Here is a 20034-nt window from a genome sequence, read left to right on the forward strand (position 1 = left end):
TTAATTAGTTACTTGGGTTTCTGTCTAGAAGATCATATATATTTATCTCACACTTTAATTTAAAACCAAAAAATATATATTCAATTAAAATACAATTAATTATATACATTTAACTCACACTTTAATATAAAAACTGAAATAATATAAATTTGCATTAACTATATTTTTCTACTCAATTTTAGTCAACACACAATTAATTAGAATTAACTCCCAAAACATTTTCTTCTAAATTGTAACTCTCATCACTTCTCATCTTATAAATACTCATTCTCTCATTCTCTCATTCCCTCCTCCTCTTCCACTTTACCTCAAATATTCTATAATTTTGTTTGTTTTTTTTGTGTTTTTTTTTTTTGTTGGTTGTTTGTTGTTGTATGAGCTGAAAAATAAATTTAAATACCATTGTAAAAGTTTAGTCTAAATTTTAATTTTTAGACACTCTATGATATATATTTACATTGTTTTATTGATTTTTTAAGATTCATCTCTATTGTCTATTTTAGATTACCATCTTATAATTAAACTCTCTCTCTCTCTCTCTGTCTCTCATTCTCTATCACTACATTCATGTATCTTAAATATGTTCTATTTTTGTGTTGTTATATGGATTGAAAATCAATGAAAGTATCATTTTAAGAATTTGATCTTAATTTATTTTAGAAATTATGATATATATCAAACATGGTTTCAATTTTTATTTCTAATGCCTTATTATATATAAATTTTCAAATTTTATTTCTAATGCCTTATTATTCATACTTATGAGTATGAATGAAGAAAGTTATGAGTATGAATGAAGAAAGTATGATCTAACACATATGTAAAATAAAAGTTTTGATTGCTATATAAATAAAAGTTTCAATTTAAAACTTTAACAAATAACTTCTTCTATTTTTAAAAAAACTCAAATAATTGTAATTCATTTCGATATATGTATATTTATATTTAGTTTGTGATCGAATAGATTATTATTTAAAATTTGTGGTCTAAGTGTTTAAAAAGAAACAAAAAGTAATTGGTTTTAAAAAAATTGGTCTTAAAATTTTTTTTATAAGAAAAATCATACTGTTCATAAAATTTAAATTTTGTTTAATTCATTCATCAATTGAGTAGACAGTGAATTAGTGAGCTTCACTAAAATCCTATTAAATTATATAATTTTATAAAGTATGAGTTATACAATAGTATCATATCCACTCTCCACTCTTAGTAATTTAATCATTTGTCTAAATAATAGTATTTCTTTTCATAACAATATAAATATCTAATCCAAGTTAGATTTTCCTTGAGAGACCGAACATAAATTCGATTTCTTAAGAGCAATTCATGATTGTTGTCATGTACATATAATAGATAGATATATTCGTTCATCTTTTTTGTTAATGTTGATGTATACATGTGATGCCTTTTTGATATAAATTCATTTCTTTAGCTTCTATAGTAATGTAAATTTTTGTGTTTGTTCTTAAATGGTTTCAATATTAGTTTTATCCTTCAACAAATTCTACATAAAATTATCTTAATATATATAAAAGGATCTCATCTACGTATATGTGTGCTTCTTTTCCAATCAATTAGAATGAAAAATAACAAATTTCTTTTTCTCAAATAATCCTCCTCTGTTCATTTGGCTTTTATTTTATTGTTTATATAATTATTGTTTAAAAGCTCTTATATCTCAGGTGAAATATTTTCTAAATTGAAAAAGCTTTTCTAAATAAGGTCTTAAAAAAAACATATATCTCAGGTGAAATATTTTAAATTGATATTTTGGAAAGTTTAACTTGATCTTTTTAAAAATTCAATTTACTTCTAGCTAATGATAAAAACTAGGGAGATAAACCAATACTCATAAATTATGTGAGTTTTGTTTACTTTTAATATTAACAATGTACACACAAAAAAAAGTTAACATCAATTTACAATTGCCTACTATATTATATATGTGCTAATCTGTATTACTTTGTATTGATCTCATTCGGTTTCATATTTTTCAAATATATATTTTATTTATTTTTACTGTTTATAATGTACACAAATATGTTCTATATTAACAATTACATATTAAACTATACAAATGTAGTTTTCAATTTATATTTCAAATTAATATTGCATATATAACCCACGCATCGCGTGGGCAATTTTCTAGTATATATATATAACTGGGTATAGCCTTCTAAATTTATAAAGTCAATCAAGTAGACTCTCAACTTGTATTTGATTGTACCAATCTATTTAATTTTTCGTATTGGTCTTGATGTACAAAATTGACTATTTTCATATGTATCTGATTACTATAAATAAATGTGATTCGTATAAATATACGGTGAAGCAAAGGGTTATTGACGTATAAGAAACGAGGTTGCAAATCATATTCCTCTGTGTTCATCTCTTCTCTACTTTCCAACTTTTTTTAACATTTTTAAAGATGGAGGTTCGTTTTTTCTGTTTTCTTTTTTGTTTCCTTCAGAATAGTTTTTAAGCAATAAAACTTCAAAGATTGTATATTATATATTAACGGTAGTTCTACAGAAATATTCAAAAACATATGTGTATGCATAATACAGTTATATCTTATACAATAATACAGTTAAAAAGAGAAGCTAATTTCAATTGTATATATATACATATTTATATGTATGTATGTATGTTTTTGTTTCCAATTTTCGGATTAGTTTTATAAGCAAACAATTATCAATTGTTTCATATCAATTACGGTAGGAATATTTTTATGTATGCAATGAAATGCTAATTTGCAGGAGAAGACGGTTGAATTCAAGATGGATGTTTCTGATGAAAGCATCAAAAGGGCAGCTATGAAAGTTGTCTGGATGTTTTCAGGTACACGGAACACTAATCTCCATATGGTTGTAACTAATACTAACGAAACCAAATAAATCTATATTTTAGTTTAATCTATGTAAGCTTGAAATAAGGTATTTGTTCATGTTATTAGGAGTTACTCTCGTCGACATAAGTGAGAAAGGTATATTAAAGGTGAAGGGATTATTTGATAAGATTGAAATGGGCAGCAAACTACGAGAGATTGATAATTCTATTTCCATAATCATTGGGCGTCCAATGCACAGTGTTATGATCCCTCCAAAGGTTCATTTTATATAAATTTTCAGACGCTTTTTTTTTAATGTCTTATTGTTATCTACTATATGAATTATGTAGAGATATAAACGATGGATTGATCATATTTTGCAGCCGAAATTTGAAGTCAAGTTTAATGATTTTGACGAAGACATCATACAGGTTGCTATGGAAGTTATCTGGACGTTGCCAGGTACACCAACACAAAAACCTATGTGCTAAACCAAATAAACCTTTTGTAAGATATTTTAGTTTCCATAATTTTTAGTCTAAACCATTATTTAATAATGTTTGTTGTTAGGAGTCACTTCGGTAGAAGTCAAGGGAGATGATGTTCAACTAGGGATGAATGAAGACTTTGATACAAATGTAATTGTGACGAAACTAAAGGACATAGATGAAAATGTTACCGTAACCATCATGGCTCTACCAGATGATGTGGTGGAGGTGGAGCAACTAAGGGAAGATTTTGTAGGTGGTACTGAGAAGGTCTAAGTCCGCAACCAGAGCTAAACAAAGAAGTATGTAGCTTGAAGAAGTCTTATAACTTCACTTTGTTTATTTTGAATTATTCAATAAGGAACTACTAGTGTCTTCCTTATCCTTAGGAAGCAGTTTCCACTTTGCTTATGTACTTTTGCTATTTAATTAATCAAATGAAAACAAACAAAATCATATTCCTCCCCCTAAACTGAGTTTTATTTTAGTCCGTTAAAACTATTTCGAATCGCATGGCCTAAAGCTTTTTGAACATCCATATATTCATCCGTATTTTATCAAGATCCTAAACAAAGAAGTATTACGCTCTCTCCAAAAACAATATAGTGTTACCTGAAAAACACTACACTGGTCTTAAGTTTTTCTCAATCATTTTGTCCATACTATCTATATATCCATGAGCAATTCAGAAACACAAGTATTCGCCCAAAAATTTATACGATTCCATTTTATCAAAATCAATTTATGTAACAACTTAAATATTCTCACCTCTGTTGCTTTCTCACCAGATTCGGGTTCGAGCCCGGTTTCTCTCAAAAAAATATTTATAATTTGTGATGATGTAAAAAAAAAACAATTCTTCTAGAATGCAAGTATCATGTTGTTTTAATTATTTTTAGGAACTCTATTATACCTCCCTAGAAACATTTCTTCTTCAACTAATACACATTATACTAATCTATATATGCGTAAATCTCTCTTTACAAAAAAAAAAATTAAAATTATGACAAGTTATTATCGAGATTACGACAAAATATTTTTGTATAACTCGGTATATCCTTCTAATTACTCAGTAAACTAGACTCAACTTGTATTTGATCGTAAAAATGTATTAAATTCTTTTTGAATTGGTCTCAAATGTACAAAATTGACTTCTTATTATTGTTCTAGTGGCTGAACCTCATCATTACAATATTTACTATTATCGTATAAATTGTACGAGAAAGCAAAGGGTTATTGATGTACAAGCTGCGAGGTTGCAATCATATTCCTCTGCGTTCATCTTCTTCTCCAATCTAACATTCTAAAAAATGCAGGTTCCTTTTTTTATATATATGATGAAATGCTAATTTTTCAGGAGCAGACAGTTAAATTCAAGATGAATGTTTCTGATGAAAACATCAAACGGGCAGCTATGAAAGTTGTCTGGATGTTTTCAGGTACACGAAGAACAGTAATCTATATATATATATATATATATATATATAGTTGTAATATTAACGAAACCAAAAGGAAAAATAAAATAAGTAGTTTAATCTAAGAAAGCTTGAATTATTGAAGCAAAAGAATATTTGTTGTTATTAGGAGTTACTCTCGTAGACAACAATGAGATAGGTATACTAAAGGTGAAGTGAATATTTGATAAGATTGAAATGAGGAGCAAACTACAAGAGACAGATGATTCTGTTGTCATAATCACTATTGAAACTTCCCACTCTAGGATGATCCCTCCAAAGGTTCTTTTAAAAAAAAAAAAAAAAATTCAGATGATTATTTTTCAGAAATTAAAATTAATGCCTCCCTATTATTACTTATACCATGGATTGATATTTTGCAGGTGAAATTTACAATCAAGATTAAGGAATTTAATGAAGGCATCAAACAGGCAACTATTAATAGTATCTGGGAGTTTCCAGGTACCAACAAAAACCAAATAAATCATTGACATTATAATATTTCAGTTTACGCAAATTTGATCTATATTTAGTCTTCTGAAAATAAGACCATTAATGTTTGTGGTTGTTAGGAGTTACTTCAGTAAAGGTTGAAAGTGCATCTGTGTGACTAATTCAACCACGTACGTGTATAATCGACTTCGAGTTGTATGAGCATAAAGTAAATAAGAGACAAGCTTTGTTAACGGGGTTCGGATCACCTACATCCCCGGGACCTAGTCCAGATTTCATTAACTAGAAAAGTTCGCAACCTACAATTGCTATATGGAATCCACCAACTCTTTCCTAGAATTACAATGAAAGAAGACTACCACTAATTGTCTTTTCCGACTAGTGTAGCTCTTCTACAAAACCATCAAAAGATCTCTCTATCTTGTTGATGGGGCAACGCCACACACCTTGTGTGCATCTTCTCGAGAATACCCTAAGGCGCGCAAGTCTTCATGAAGCGCCCTCTTGGTATTTATAACAATTGCTCAACCCTAAAGATTGACAATCTTCCTATTCCTTCACCTAATAGGAATTGACAAATTTCCTTTGTTCTTTATAGATAAGGAAATTTGCCTTTCACATTCTCATCTTGAATGTACTATTCAAGATGTTCATCCAGCTCAGCAACCGCCTCTTGACTTGTCCAAGTCGGTCCCAAACTTCTGTACTCCAACTCTTCAAGTAGTCACACAGCTCGGCTTCATGTACTGCCTCCTGTACTACTTCAAGTACTCGCACAACTCACCTTCTTGTACTACTTTCTGTATTGACGTCAGAACTAGTACAAGCACTGCTTCATCTTCTATGTCAGTTATATCTAGTCATATTATGTATTCTTGTAATCTCTTGACATATTGAGATAGCTTATAAAACTCATTCAACACCACATCTTCAATCTCTCCCTTGATGATTGAGTTTTATAATCCAAGCGCCTTATAAAACCAGTCAACTCAACATCTTCAATAAGGATTATAAAACCAGTCAACTCAACATCTTCAATCTCTCCCTTGATGATTGAGTTGCTTAATCCAAGCGCCTTATAAAACCAGTCAACACAACATCTTCAAAGGTCAACGGAGTTGATGTTCAACTAGAGGTGGAAGGAGACTTTGATAAAATTGCAATGGCCACGAAACTAAAGGACATAGATTATAAACTCACGCAGCTTGACGAAGTCATCTAACTTCACCTTTTTCTGAATTATTCAATAAGGAACTACTTGTGTCTTCCTTTTCGGTAGGAAGCAGTTTCCAGCTTTTTTTTTCTACTTGTTTTGGCTCCCCTTTAATTATGTAATTTTTCTTATTAATCAATGAAAACAAACAAAAATAGGTAATCTAAATTACCAATCGAATCTCTTGTGTTATCTTACAATCTATTTATGCAGAACGAACGTAATAATTGGTATCATATAGCACCAATCTTTCACTTTCATCTCTTTCATTTCACCACACCATTGCTAGAACAAAAAAAAAGTTCACATAGATTGTATAACTTGACCGGGATTACAAATTAGAGTTTTTATATATACTGTATGTGGACTGATGAGATTTGGATGAATGTAGCGTACAGATAATTAGTATGTATGTTTTGTGTAACGTAACCGTTCATATATATCAGTAACACATATAATTTCCAGCATCATTATGCAATTTTAACATAATTATATTTGACACCGCTTGCACAACATTTCAAGAAAGAAATTACAACCTCCAATGTAACAATTACTGTATTGAAGTCAATAATTGTTCTAAAATTACGTACCAAGATAAGAATATATATCATATATCATATTTTATATAACATGGTGTTTGTTGAAATGGTTTTAGTCACTTAAAGTAAGAGACCAAGGGACACTCTTTAGCCATATATTATTTAGAAAGACTAAACTATAGACTCAACTTGTTTAGATTTTACCATCTAATATTATATACAAAGACTAAAGTAGACTCAACTTGTTTAGATTCTACCATCTATTATATAGAAAGACTCAAATGGTCTCTTGGTCTTGATGTAAAAAATTGACTATTTCCTTTTATAGTTCCAGTGGCTGTACCTAATCATTACTATATTCACTAGTTACCCAAACAAAATATCAATAGGAAGGAGCAAAGGGTTATTTATTGTGCAAGCTGCGAAGTTACATTATCTCTCTCTCTCTCTCTCTTTACTCTCCATTGTCCAACCTTGATAACATTCCGCAAATGCAGGTTCGTTTTTTATTCTCAATTGTCAGATTGGTTTTAAGAAAATAAAACTATCAAACAGTAAGGATCATCTAAAAGAGTTATTTCGTTGTAAATTACTATGAACTATTAATTTTGCAGGAGGAAACAACTGTATTCACGTTGGATGTTTCTGATGAAAGCATCAAAAGGAACACTATGAGATTTGTCTGGATGTTTCGAGGTACGTAGACCAAAACAAATCTCTGGTTGTGTCATAATAATGAAACCATATAAATCAATTCGTAATAGGCCATGCATGATAACGAAGCAATAATATTTGTTGTTGTTATATAGGAGTTACTTTGGTAGACGTCAATGAAAAAGGTAAACTAAAGGTGAGGGGATGTTTTGATGAGATTGAAATGGGGAGAATACTTTGGGAGGAGATAGATAACTCTGTTGATATAATAACCGATCCAATGCAAAGCTCGGAGCAAAATTATCACATCCCGGGTTTGAATACAGCCTACAATTATCTGAACCCTCCGAAAGAACAGGTTTGTTCTTCTTCAATTTTCATAATATTGTTTTTGAAGGAAGTTAAAGTACATAAACGCATAGATATGTATAATTTTTTGTTTTATTACTTAAAACCATATATGAACTGCTAAATTTACAGGAGATAGCTGTATTCAAGTTTCAAGTTCTTGATGGACGTATCATATGGGAAGCTATGCAAGTTATCTGGGAGTTTTCAGGTGCTCACATCAACAAAAAATCAATGTTGGTACGTATATAGGATGAATTAATTAAAATAATCATTAATTAACCCGTATTTGTTGTTTTGTTAGAGGTTACTTCGGTAGAGGTCAAAAATGGTTTTTATCTAAGAGTGATGGGAGGAGAATTTCACAAATTGGAAATGGTGATGAAACTAAAGTACGTAGATAAAGATGTTAAACTATGTCAAGGAAAAGATGTAGAAGTAGAGCCGAAAAAGCAACCAGATGCCGATAATACAATACCGAAAAAGACGTTCGGACACGGTACTCGTCAGTATGAACCTGTACAAAGACAACAAGGTATTCATAACCAAGCAAGACAGCCGCTAAACAACGGTCCTGCGGATGGACCTTTTTATGTACAAACAAATCAGCTGCCAATGTATTGGCGTGAAGTTATGGATAAACGTAATGCGAAAAACCCCTTTCTGCAGCAACAAAAAGGAGGCTACGCTGCACAGAACTTTGGTAAGAAGAAGCAACAACTTGATCAAGTGAATCAGCCAAAGCCAGAAGGAGGAATGTTTAAAAATTGGTTTGGTGGCAAGAAACAACCTGATAAGGTTAATCATGAAGTATACAAGCCTCGAAACGCCGAGTTTCACTATCCGCAAATGAGAAAAGGTCGAGATGGAAAATATAAATATGTGAATCCATTTACAGGTATGTTTTGTTACATATTGGCATTTTTTTATGTGTGTGTGTGTTTGTGTTAACCTTAAAGATTTGTTGTTAAACTATATGATGCAGCGTCACTAGGTTCCGAAGGATCAACATCAAGTTTTAGAGCATCAGAGTTTGCCACAAGCAGTAGGCGGAACCGTTCGTCTAGTTTATCAGGATCAAGCAGTGCTATGGACTTATCTCAGTTCACACAACAAGGCAGTAGTATGGCATATTCCTCTCAGTTCACACCACCGAGCAGTTCGTCGAGTTTCTCCCACTCACGGTCAAGAAGTTCGGAGAATCTCTCTCAAAGCACATTCTCAAGTAGTATAGGGAACCCCTATACGTCCTTGGGTTCAAACAGATCGAGTCAGTCTAACAGAGGCCAAAGTTCAACACAAACACAACGAAGGCATGCATGATCAGTTGCAAAGAAAGGGAGACTTGTCAAAAATATGGTCCAGCGTTTTATCTAGTCTATCACCAGTTTGAGCACCATGGACTAGAAACAATAAAAGTAGAATTTCATATCTTCTTGTACAATAAAGTTTGTTTCATTATCTGTCATGTGGTTTTATAATTATGTATTGGCGATCTATTGTGTATTTTGTTAACATTATTTATGATTTGGTCCTCTAGTTTTGTTGAGTCGAGTGATATCGTTTATGTTGATTGAGAGTTAACTAAAGATTTGAATTTTTTATTTTTTTCTTAAAAATTATAAATACAAGTTGTTGTTCGAGTAACATTATTGTAACTAAACATTAATGTAAAGCAGCTTTGATTAGAGTTGATTATTAGTGTTTTGGTTTTGTTTCGGTTAACCGATCGGTTCAGATAAATTAATTGAAATAATATATAACCGATTGCTAAATGTTAGTTGATACCGATCGGTTGGGTTTGCTTCGGTTGGGTTACTAGTCCTAAGGTTAGTCATGATATGATTATGACGTCCATTTTCTTAAATACATAACAGCATCGGTTAATTATGCCAATAGGCAACTATTTATTCCTTTTCATTTTTAAAACTCAATTAAAATTTGCATCAGTAACGTTGTTAAACACCTAAAGTGCTCTCCATTCTATTCGAAAAAACACCAATCTCAAAAATGATCTTTTCTTAACAATGAAAAAATGGGGAAAAAATATTTCACCGCTTGAGATGTATGTGCAAGTGCCCCGAATCAATATTTTATAAATCTCATTTTTCTATGTAAATTTGAGAGATAATTAAAAAATTTTGTTTAAGAGTTAATATTAAGATTATATACTTTAATATAAATTATTTTATTTTTTTAACAAAAGCACTCAGTAAAAAGGTAAAAACCAATAAAAGAAAAATCATTTAATTCCTTTTAAATTTTTTGACATAAATTAGTTTTATTAATTCTTTTTATATAGAGATTTGAAACATCTTATATTATTATGATATATAAAAAAAGAAAAATAAACAAGATCCCAAAACATCTTATTATATGTAGTAGGCTTTCACTAGCTAAAAAGGTAATATCATTGTTGTTAGGCCACAAGACGTTACGAAATCGGCGGTGTTATCAGTAGTCAGTTTTTGCATGGAAACTACGACGAAGTTATGAGCTCTTTTAGTTTGTGGTTCCTCTCACTCTCCAACTATTTTGTTTTTCAATGATATACAATGGACCAGTGTCGCCGATGTTGAAGTTGGATCTCTAAACAAGAAAAGTTATACATATATAAAAATTTGGATACTTCATTTCTGATTTGCTTCGACGAAATTAAACAGCAGTTTCTTTCTTCTCTCCTTTTCGGCTTGACAAAAGTTGGATATTTGATTAGTTACAAAATAAAATTTATATAATGTAGAAAAACTCAAATAACTTTAAGGGGTTCACATACACACCAAAACTTAATATTTCATTTTTATATCAAACGAAATTTTCTTCCCTTTTAATTTGCTTGACGTTGTAATAGTATGTTTTTTAATTTGCTACTTGAATATTAGAAAAAAATATCTAGAATATATAAAATTATAAATACACACATAAGGAGAGAAGCAAAATATTGTGGAGAAGTCCAGGGAAGTAAAATACAATCACGTTCCTTTTTACATCATCTCTCCTTCAGTATCTAGTCTTTATAATTTTCTGAAAATGCAGGTTCGTTTTTTGGTTTTTATATATATATATATTTTTGGGGTAAATATTTCTGTTTTAAATTTATTAAAAATGGCATAGTTTATTTTTTCTCAGAGGTAATTTCAATTGGAAATTATTTCTAGAGTAAAACTACAATTTTTTTACACGTTTATGTGCAGCCAAACATTAGCGTTGAATTCAAGTTTGAAGTTTATGACGAAAGAATGAAGACGAAAGCTATGGAAGTTATAGCTAAGTTTGCAGGTATAGATAATAAATGGTTATACTAAACCAAAAGAACCTGATTCTATATATCTATTAGATATAACTAGTTTTATTTAGACTAGATGTTTGTAAATCATTCGTATGATTGTTATACTTGTAGTTTTTTTTTTTTTTTTTGGTTATAGGAGTTACTAAATTTGAGTGGATGGAAAACGGAAAACTAAAGGTGAAGGGAAAGTTTGATAGTCATGAAATGACAACAAAGTTTAAGAAGCTATGTAAACATATTGCTATATTCAAACTTATAACCGATGAAGTGCCGGAGCAAAACCGAGCTGAAGTTACAAGGCTTGAATCAGGCGGGCAGGACCACCACCGTCCGGTTACAAGCCGTGAATCGGGCGGGCAGGACCACCACCGTCCGGTTACAAGGCGTGAAACGCAGGTGCATACAAGGCGTGAACCAAGGCCGACGGATCCAAACCGTGCTATGGTTATATGGCGTGAAACTAGGCCGGAGCATAACCCTCATCCTCGGAGGGTTTGAAGGGAGAACTCGGATGATTGCATTATCTCGTGAATAGGACATAACTTTTGTCCAATTTGCTAGCTAGGTATGTAATTGAAAGAAAAAACAATAAATGGTATTGATTTGTTGGAGCCCTATATATGATGAGCTACGTACCGTATTCTAGTGATGATATATCATGGTATCTTTTAGTTTCCTTATTTGTAATAACATTGTGGCGTTTATTTACATATTTGCGTTTAGGTCTCCTAAAACCATCAGTAAACCATGTATTTGGGGCAGCTAAATTGTGTTTGTTCAATAATTCCAATAAAGTATCTGCTTTTACTGGATGCACCTTTTTTTTTTTTTTTCTCTTTATCTGCTTTTACTGGATGCACCTTGCAAGTAATAGAACTCATTTATCAATTTTGTTAATCCTCAAATCCCTATAACAAGTTTAAATTTTCTTCGTGAAACAATATTTTCTACAGAGATCCAAATGATATAATTCTACTTGAAAAGCGAAACTCTACTGCTACTTATCTCTCTGCAACCATTATTTATTGCTATGAAATAAACAACAAACATGAAGCCATTATAAATTATAAAAGGATGGCTCCATTCAAAAACTCCACTACTTAAGAATACATCTGAAAAAATATTATTGTACGACTAGTGCAGCGTTTTCTTGAAACGGTTTACATTAAATTGAGCATATATATATCAAACTAAAAAACTTTAGAATATATGCAAACAAAGTGATCATACACATGTATTAATTTATTACAAGTGACAACAATAAAAAAAAATGCTCAGCCAAAAATGATGTAATAAACCAGAATTTGGGGTTAGCAAACTCACATTTATATGCGACAAGTTAAACATCTTATGTTCACAGCTTTCAATTATATTTCGATGTAAACTACGCTTAAACACTTTTGTATCCAGTACTTGCAAGTCCAAAATAAAGAATGTAAACATAGAGTTTTTGCATCTTTAAGACTGAATAAAAAAATCGACTATCAAAATTTAACTACCGAAATTGATGGACGGAAGAATCTTAACGTGGATTTAAAAATCATATAGCAAATTAAACTCGAACAAATTAGTTGTTTTCTCACGTCGAGACTCGATACTCAAACTCGTACACAACATAAACTACAAAATGCTATAGGTTAGGTGAACATTTCGTAGCCATGCATAAATAACATTCGGAACAAGTCAAACAACGATCTGGTCAGAACTATATCTCCAAACGAATCCGACCAAACCTTTTCAACGTACGTAACACACCATGAAAACAAAACCGGCTCAGTAATTGCCTGGAAACTAGGTAACTGAAAAGAAAAAAAAAACAAATTATTGGTTCACAATTATTCCTACACTTAGAGACTTATTAATGCTTTTTAGTCGTTGCAATCTTGTTGGTTTGTCCATCTTAGTTTTATTCAACTGATATCTCGCTTTCGTGGTCCAACATTTGGTTTAAATTGAATCTCCACCAAAAGAAATACATGTTTCTATCAAATAAAATATGTAAGCCTAATTAAGCATGCTCTATCGAAAAAAAGAAAATGAAAATTTAGTTATTGTTATTTTTAGATATTAGTTTGTTATTTTAACAGACAAAGAAAACATGTAGTTATAATATTAATTTTACTTTTTATTATGTTTAGAACTTTTTTAGTTCACCAAAAAAAAAATGTTTAAAACTTTTAAAAGTATTGCATATGTGTGGAGAAATCCCACCAAATAAAAAAAAACACTTTAAACATACTCGATTAACGGTTCATTTTTGTAGTTTTCTATCGGAATTTGATTTCAGAAAGTCGCATTATTCCGTAAAGTACAGACTGGGTTGTAGATTTGTATCGACAAATAATGTCTAAAAAAAACAAAAACAGAAAATGAAGAATAAGACACATAATCTTTTTCATTTTCAACGTTACAAGAAAATTGTTTATTTTTCCTTGTCTTATTTTCTTAAGAATTTCACAATCACTTTAAATTTTCCCATTTCCTTGAAAAAATATTTTCATGCAGTGCTGCAACTTGCCTATATAAGGAGACAAGTTCAAAGCTCATTAGAAACCCACGACTTCGACATATTTCTCCAATCACCACGGCACCACCACCACTAATCAAAGAAAAATGCAGGTTCGATATTTTTCTTTCCATAACACATTTTTGTATAACTCCTTGATGATCGTGGGCTTCACCACACCTACGAATCCCCCAACTCATGTTTTCCGGGTTCATTGTTTGGCTTTGTCTAATTACTTTTATTCTTTTATTCTTACGGCCTTTTTATCAGCCCAAACTATGTAATAAATTTAGCTTTTCAACAAAGCTTCTAATATATGTACAAATAATTCTTAATTTTATTTTCTTTTTATTGCTTATAGAAAATAGCAATATATCAAACGTCATAATGATATTCTAATTAATTAGCTCTTTTATCATGTTTACAGGTAGCTGTACTGAAATTGGGTCTTTGTTGTGAAAAAACCAAAAAAAAAGCTATGTCCACTGTATGTGGTCTCTCAGGTTCAATAATACTCATCAAATTGTGTTAATCTATAAGTTATTTCACCTCATTAAGCCTAAAAAATTATCTTAAAATTTGATCAAGTACTTCATAAGTAATAATATTTAGATATTTTGTAATGAAGGAGTTAATGCAGTGGACGTGAAAGACGGTAAACTAACCGTGACCGGAGAGATTGATGCCTATATAGTTGTGAAGAAATTGAAGAAGGTATGTTTTACCGAGATTATCTCGGTTGGACCGGTTAAGGAACCAGAGAAGAAGCCACCTGAACCGAAGAAACCTGATGAACCGAAACCACCAGAAGTGATTTGTCATTATGTCCCTTCACCATGTCCACCACCTTATTACCCATATTACAGATGTGGCAATGACGATCCCAATGCATGCGTCACCTCTTGAAAGCAATATTATTTTTGGTCGGATCAGTTTTGTTAGCAAGAACAGTCCCATCACTATTCACTTATCAGCTTCGTCGTAGATTCGTCGTCAATGTCTTTTGTTGTTTAGCTGGTCCGGTCTAAACCATAATATACTCTACATGACTAAACCATAATATACTCTGTATTACCCGATTAACTGGAATTGTTTTGTTTATAAACTTAGGTTAATACATGTCTAGTTCGAATTATTTTTTTTATATAAAATTATTGAATTAGATCGATATTTTATGATTTTAATACTTAAGTCCTTTTTTGTAAATTGATTTCGATTTTTAGGTTTGGTTTTGAATTGATGCATCAACTTAATTATCAAAAAGCACACTATTAAGGGAACTTGCTTGAGAAGTTCTTATGACCCGGCAAGTCAATGGGGACGTCATTAAAAATCAACGTTGTCCTAGTCGTACACGCGGGGTCCAAAATAGTGAATTCTACGTGCTTTCGTTATTACTTTTTCAACCAAATCTTTTAAAATACTAGGAAAAAAACAAACAAAATTAATAAAGAATGACTATCTTAACTCTCTCTTTTTAAAAAAATTTTTGCGGTCGTTGCCAAAAGCTTTTGATATATTTTTCAAGAAAATGCGATAAACTTTTATAGGTCTTATTATTAAAATTTAATATAATAATACTCGTAAATTCCTATGCAATTTCTTCTATTTAAACCCCATTTGAACTTGCTATTGTTATCATCAAGAAACTTCGATATCTTATCAAGATTATCTCTCCTCTCCTCCCTCTCTCTCCCTGTCTCTCTCTAAAAAAACATATTGAAAATTTCTGAAGCTTTTCTTTAGTTTCTTCTCGAGCCATGCCTCCAATGGTAAGCCCTTAGCTTAACTTCCTTTTTATATCTCTCTTTATAAGAATCATGAGTTGATTAAACTATGCATAGTTTAGGTATAATTAGATTGAAATTATGCTGATCTCTCTCTGGTTTGAATTTGGAATAACAGAAAGCTGTGTTGCAATTGAGTGTTCTCGAGGAAAGAATCAGAAAGAAGGCTTTTGTCACCGTTTCTAGATGTCAAGGTATGTTCTTTTATAAATTACATTTTCAAGATTTTGTAATATGTTCTTGTTCTTCTGGATATATATAAACATTTTTATTCATGATATTTCTTATTTGTTAATAAAATAGGTGTTGCTTCGATAGCATTTGATAAAACCGGGAAAATGACTGTAGTTGGTGAAATTGATGTACCGGTTATCGTAATGAAGTTAAGGAAGCTATGTAACACAGAGATTGTTTCGGTTGAAGTTGTTAAACCACCTGAGAAAAAACCCGAGGAGAAAAAGCCCGAGGAGAAAAAACCGGAAGCTAAACCAGCTGCTCCAGCTAAACCGGAAATTGTTGCATGGCCGGTTCAGATGAGCAACCCATACCAATACAATCCTGCATATGCAAATTATTGCTATCAACCATACGGGACTTCTAGAGTTGCTGTAGACGAACCTGGTTGTGTGATTATGTAGTTGTTTTCGAGAGTCATAATCGAATAATGTTAGAAGTTATTTCAACACTTAGTTTTGATGGAAGAGTGTAAAATTTTTTGGGCTATTACTTTGTAATATACATTTCTTGTATGAGCTCATTATATCTATGTATGATAAATTTGATTTTTATACACGTTGTTAAATTGTACTTTTAATTCTCTAATAACACACAACCTGTCCTTTTTATTGCGGTTTCAATCACGTAGACTTTTCTCTTATGTTGAATAGATTCTCTATTCATTGTCTCTAGCTATAGTTTAGTGTTTATTAATATATTGAGAGGGATTTTGGTTGAATCAATGGATACAAATATAGACACACACACATATAGTAAATCAAAGTCGCTCTCAACTTGGACTTGAACATCAAAGAACTAAGATCGTTTACGTAATACAATTCCATTGTCCAAAAATAAAAATAGTATTGAACAATTAGAGATTGAGATATACATGAGATCATGGAGAGAGTCAAAATTTTGAAAGTCTCCTTTTAATAATAAAATAAATAATAGAAGACCCCCCACATGTTTATTATTTTTGGGCAAACTGATTTTATAAAAGGAAAGATGAACGATTACACTTCCGAAAGGAGAAAGAGTTTGTTGCAAACAAGACAGCTTCAGCTTAAAAGTTTTCTATTACATTATCCAACCTAGGGAGAAAATGAAATGAGACAGAAGAAAGTTCCACACAGAAGCAAGAAATGTCATAAATGATCGCTTTCCGCTTTTTGGAGCATGATTTTGGGTTGAGGAGGGAGACGAGGACTTGGGAATCCGAATAGAGCTTAACTCACAAATTTGAGGAAATCTGAAAACAGAGTAGTATGTTTCTTTGGGGCTGTTCTAAACTGACAAATGCTTCTGTTCCAACTAAATTGGCCTTGGTTCATTAGCTCTGGCCTAGGTACCGCTTGAGCTAATTCATTACCTGATCTTCTTGAGTATATTTCCTATCTTTTCAATAGCCAGATTAGAGATCTTGTAAATAATAAGTATCCTTGTGTAGATATCACCAATAGAGTCCTGATGCTGAGGTAAGATGTTTTGAATAGCGAGGGAGTTCCACTAATTTGAGCTTGGGAGCTGAAGCTCCTTGACCAACATCGAAGCAGTGGGCCAACTGGGATGAGAGGGTGGTGTAAGGATACCCACGGGTCCTGCCAAATCCTTACTTTACTCCCTTCTCCAATTGACCATCCTTAACCTTTTTGGAGGAGATCACGTCCTAAGAAAATCCACGCCATCCATGCGAGGTCGATGATGGGGAGAAGCATTCCAAAAAAGATTTTGCATAACAGTATTTGCCTTAAAAAAATTTGCTAAGAGATAACGTCATTATTGTTCAAAGATGTTGGTTATGGCCAAATAACATTTCAGACTATCCCAAAAAAAAAACATTTCAGACTAGACTTACAAAAAAATATAGTATCATCTGCAAAGAGGAGGTGGTTGATGTTGAGGGAAAAAAAGAGGTAGCTCGAGCTACTTTAATTTTGGGAAAGAGACCTTTGGCTTGCGATTTGAGACATAGTCCCGATAGCACCTCTGTGCAAAAGATAAAAAGATTCAGTGAAAGCGGATCCCGTTGGCGAAGGCCTCGAAAGGAGATGACTTGTTTTTTTGGTGATTCTCTGATGAGGAACTTGTAAGAAACAGTTTTCACGCATTCCAGTACCCATGATGTCCATTTATTGTGAAGCCTAATCTCTCTGGCTAAAACCGCTTAAAGAAAACTTCACTCGATTTTATGAGAAGTTTTGCTCATGTCCGTTTTGACGGCCATAGAGCAATATTTCTTTGGCTTCTGAGGTTCTGAAATATTTTGTGAGTGATGAAGCAAAGGCTCATTGGTGAGATGAGCAGCAGTAGAATCTGCTCGAGCCTCTTTGTGAAGATTTTGGAAATAATTTTGTAGTGCACATTGCATAAAGCAATATCATCGCTTTGGTTTCAATGGGGGTGATAGTCTCCACTTTCCATGGAGAAATTGATTTCGATTTAAACTTTGCTTTTCTTGTGATTCCTCAACTTAATTTCTCAAGAGCACACTATAGGGAACTTGCTTGGTAAAGTTCTTATGACCCGAACAAGTCAATAAGGAGGTCAATAAAAAATCAACCTTTTCATACTCCTAGTCGTACACGCGGGATCCTGAATAGTGAATAATACTACTTGCTACTGTTATATATATTGAAATTCATTATTTTTCAACCAAATCTTTTAAAAATACTAGGAAAAAAACAAACAAAATTAATAAAGAATGACCACTTTAACATTTTTTGCGGTCGTAACAGTGCTATTATATTATTTTTTAAAGCAATAAAATTTTATAGGTAATATCATTAAATTCTTCTATATAAACGGCATTTGAACTTGCTACTATCATCAAGAAGCTTCAATATCTTTTCAAGATCGTCTCTCCTATCCTCTCTCCCACTCTATCTCTCAAAACATATCAAAAATTTCTGAAGCTTTTCTTTAGTTTTCTTGAGCCATGTCTCCAATGGTAAGCCCTTATCTTCATTTCTATCTCTCTTTATAAGAATGATGAGTTGATTAAACTATGCATAGTTATGTATAATAAGATTGGAACTATATATACTGATCTCTCTCTGGTTTGAATTTGAAATGACAGAAAACTGTGTTGCAACTGAGTGTTCTCGAGGAAAGAATCAGGAAGAAAGCTTTTGTCACTGTTTCTAGATGTCAAGGTATGTTCTTTTATAAATTACATTTTCAAGATTTTGCAATATGATCTTGTTCTTCTGGATATATATAAACATTTTTATTCATGATATTTCTTATTTGTTAATAATAGGTGTTACTTCTATAGCATTTGATAAAACCGGGAAAATGACGGTGGTTGGTGAAATTGATGCACCGGTTATCGTAATGAAGCTAAGGAAGCTATGTAACACAGAGATTGTTTCGGTTGAAGTTGTCAAACCACCAGAGAAAAAGCCCGAGGAGAAAAAACCAGAAGCTAAACCGGAAATTGTTGCATGGCCGGTTCAGATGAGCAACGCTTACCAATACAATCCTGCCTATGCAAATTGTTACTATCAACCATACGAGACTTCTAGAGTTGTTGTAGACGAACCTGGTTGTGTAATTATGTAAATTTTTTCTAGAGTTATTTCTAAATAATTTTTTTTTTAAAGTTATCCAACACTTAGTTTTGATGGAAGAGTACTAGTGTAGTTTTTTAATTTTTTTTTTGCGGTTACTACTACTTGTAATATCCATTTCTCGTATACGAATTTTTATATCAATGTATGATAAAAATTGATCAGGTAATAACAATAAAGTTTTTTAATGGCGGTTTCAATAATGACTTTTCTTTTATGTTGAATTAATTCTCTATTCATTTTCTCTAGCTATAGTTGAGTGTTTTTTTTACTAATATATGTACATATTGGGAGGGATTTTGGTTGAATCAATGGATACAAATATAGATAGACACAGATACATATAGTTAAGTCGCTCTCAACTCGAATATGAACATCAAAGAACTAAGATCATTCACGTAATACACAATTCCATTGTCCAAAAATTAAAACTGTATTGAACAATTAGAGATTGAGAGAGTCAAGATTCGAAAGTCTCCTTTTAATAAAGAAATAAAACTAAACTAGAAGATCCCCACATGTCTATGTCGATGGATCCACACATGGGACATAGCATTGGAGGCTTTCGAGGATAGTTCCATTCTTGACTCTGAGCTTATATATCCAAGTCTTTTTCTTACCATTTCGCAAATATAGTAATATAAATCACAAAACAAATAAATAATCAAAAACCAAAATCAAAATA

General features: G+C 31.7%; 5 protein-coding genes across 5 annotated transcripts; all 5 read left to right on the forward strand.

The window, feature by feature from the left end:
- The first annotated feature begins 123 nt into the window (after positions 1–123).
- Positions 124–9553, forward strand: LOC17876253. The gene is made up of 6 exons (XM_023777624.1): positions 124–134; positions 2756–2841; positions 7790–7989; positions 8112–8190; positions 8284–8877; positions 8965–9553. Exons 2-6 carry the CDS (start codon positions 2781–2783, stop codon positions 9300–9302), a joined length of 1272 nt encoding a protein of 423 aa, XP_023633392.1. The 5' UTR covers positions 124–134; positions 2756–2780; the 3' UTR covers positions 9303–9553.
- Positions 9554–11009: 1456 nt separating this feature from the next.
- On the forward strand, positions 11010–11766 carry LOC17875309 (heavy metal-associated isoprenylated plant protein 11). Its single transcript, XM_006281107.2, has 3 exons — positions 11010–11015; positions 11174–11258; positions 11405–11766. Exons 1-3 carry the CDS (start codon positions 11010–11012, stop codon positions 11764–11766), a joined length of 453 nt encoding a protein of 150 aa, XP_006281169.2.
- Positions 11767–13842: 2076 nt separating this feature from the next.
- On the forward strand, positions 13843–14894 carry LOC111828757 (heavy metal-associated isoprenylated plant protein 12). Its single transcript, XM_023777501.1, has 3 exons — positions 13843–13887; positions 14202–14277; positions 14403–14894. The coding sequence occupies exons 1-3, from the start codon at positions 13882–13884 to the stop codon at positions 14678–14680; spliced, it is 360 nt and encodes a 119-aa protein (XP_023633269.1). The 5' UTR covers positions 13843–13881; the 3' UTR covers positions 14681–14894.
- Positions 14895–15401: 507 nt separating this feature from the next.
- LOC17876447 (heavy metal-associated isoprenylated plant protein 13) lies at positions 15402–16237 on the forward strand. Its single transcript, XM_023788756.1, has 3 exons — positions 15402–15546; positions 15680–15755; positions 15865–16237. The coding sequence occupies exons 1-3, from the start codon at positions 15535–15537 to the stop codon at positions 16197–16199; spliced, it is 423 nt and encodes a 140-aa protein (XP_023644524.1). The 5' UTR covers positions 15402–15534; the 3' UTR covers positions 16200–16237.
- Positions 16238–18628: 2391 nt separating this feature from the next.
- On the forward strand, positions 18629–19459 carry LOC17877326 (heavy metal-associated isoprenylated plant protein 13). Its single transcript, XM_006281253.2, has 3 exons — positions 18629–18727; positions 18857–18932; positions 19040–19459. The coding sequence occupies exons 1-3, from the start codon at positions 18716–18718 to the stop codon at positions 19339–19341; spliced, it is 390 nt and encodes a 129-aa protein (XP_006281315.1). The 5' UTR covers positions 18629–18715; the 3' UTR covers positions 19342–19459.
- The last annotated feature ends 575 nt before the right edge of the window (positions 19460–20034 follow it).

Source organism: Capsella rubella, unplaced genomic scaffold, assembly GCF_000375325.1.
Source record: "Capsella rubella cultivar Monte Gargano unplaced genomic scaffold, Caprub1_0 scaffold_8, whole genome shotgun sequence".
Classification (NCBI taxonomy): domain Eukaryota; kingdom Viridiplantae; phylum Streptophyta; class Magnoliopsida; order Brassicales; family Brassicaceae; genus Capsella; species Capsella rubella.

Excerpts from the sequence above, each read along its gene's own strand:
- LOC17876447 (XM_023788756.1), top strand. Across the intron at positions 15,756-15,864 it reads CACCGTTTCTAGATGTCAAG|GTGTTGCTTCGATAGCATTT; the intron begins GTATGTTCTTTT and ends TTAATAAAATAG.
- LOC111828757 (XM_023777501.1), top strand. Across the intron at positions 14,278-14,402 it reads CACTGTATGTGGTCTCTCAG|GAGTTAATGCAGTGGACGTG; the intron begins GTTCAATAATAC and ends TTTGTAATGAAG.
- LOC17875309 (XM_006281107.2), top strand. Across the intron at positions 11,259-11,404 it reads AGTTATAGCTAAGTTTGCAG|GAGTTACTAAATTTGAGTGG; the intron begins GTATAGATAATA and ends TTTTGGTTATAG.
- LOC17877326 (XM_006281253.2), top strand. Across the intron at positions 18,933-19,039 it reads CACTGTTTCTAGATGTCAAG|GTGTTACTTCTATAGCATTT; the intron begins GTATGTTCTTTT and ends TGTTAATAATAG.
- LOC17876253 (XM_023777624.1), top strand. The coding sequence starts at position 2,781 with ATGGATGTTTCTGATGAAAGCATCAAAAGGGCAGCTATGAAAGTTGTC. Across the intron at positions 8,191-8,283 it reads AGTTATCTGGGAGTTTTCAG|AGGTTACTTCGGTAGAGGTC; the intron begins GTGCTCACATCA and ends TTGTTTTGTTAG. Across the intron at positions 8,878-8,964 it reads ATATGTGAATCCATTTACAG|CGTCACTAGGTTCCGAAGGA; the intron begins GTATGTTTTGTT and ends TATATGATGCAG.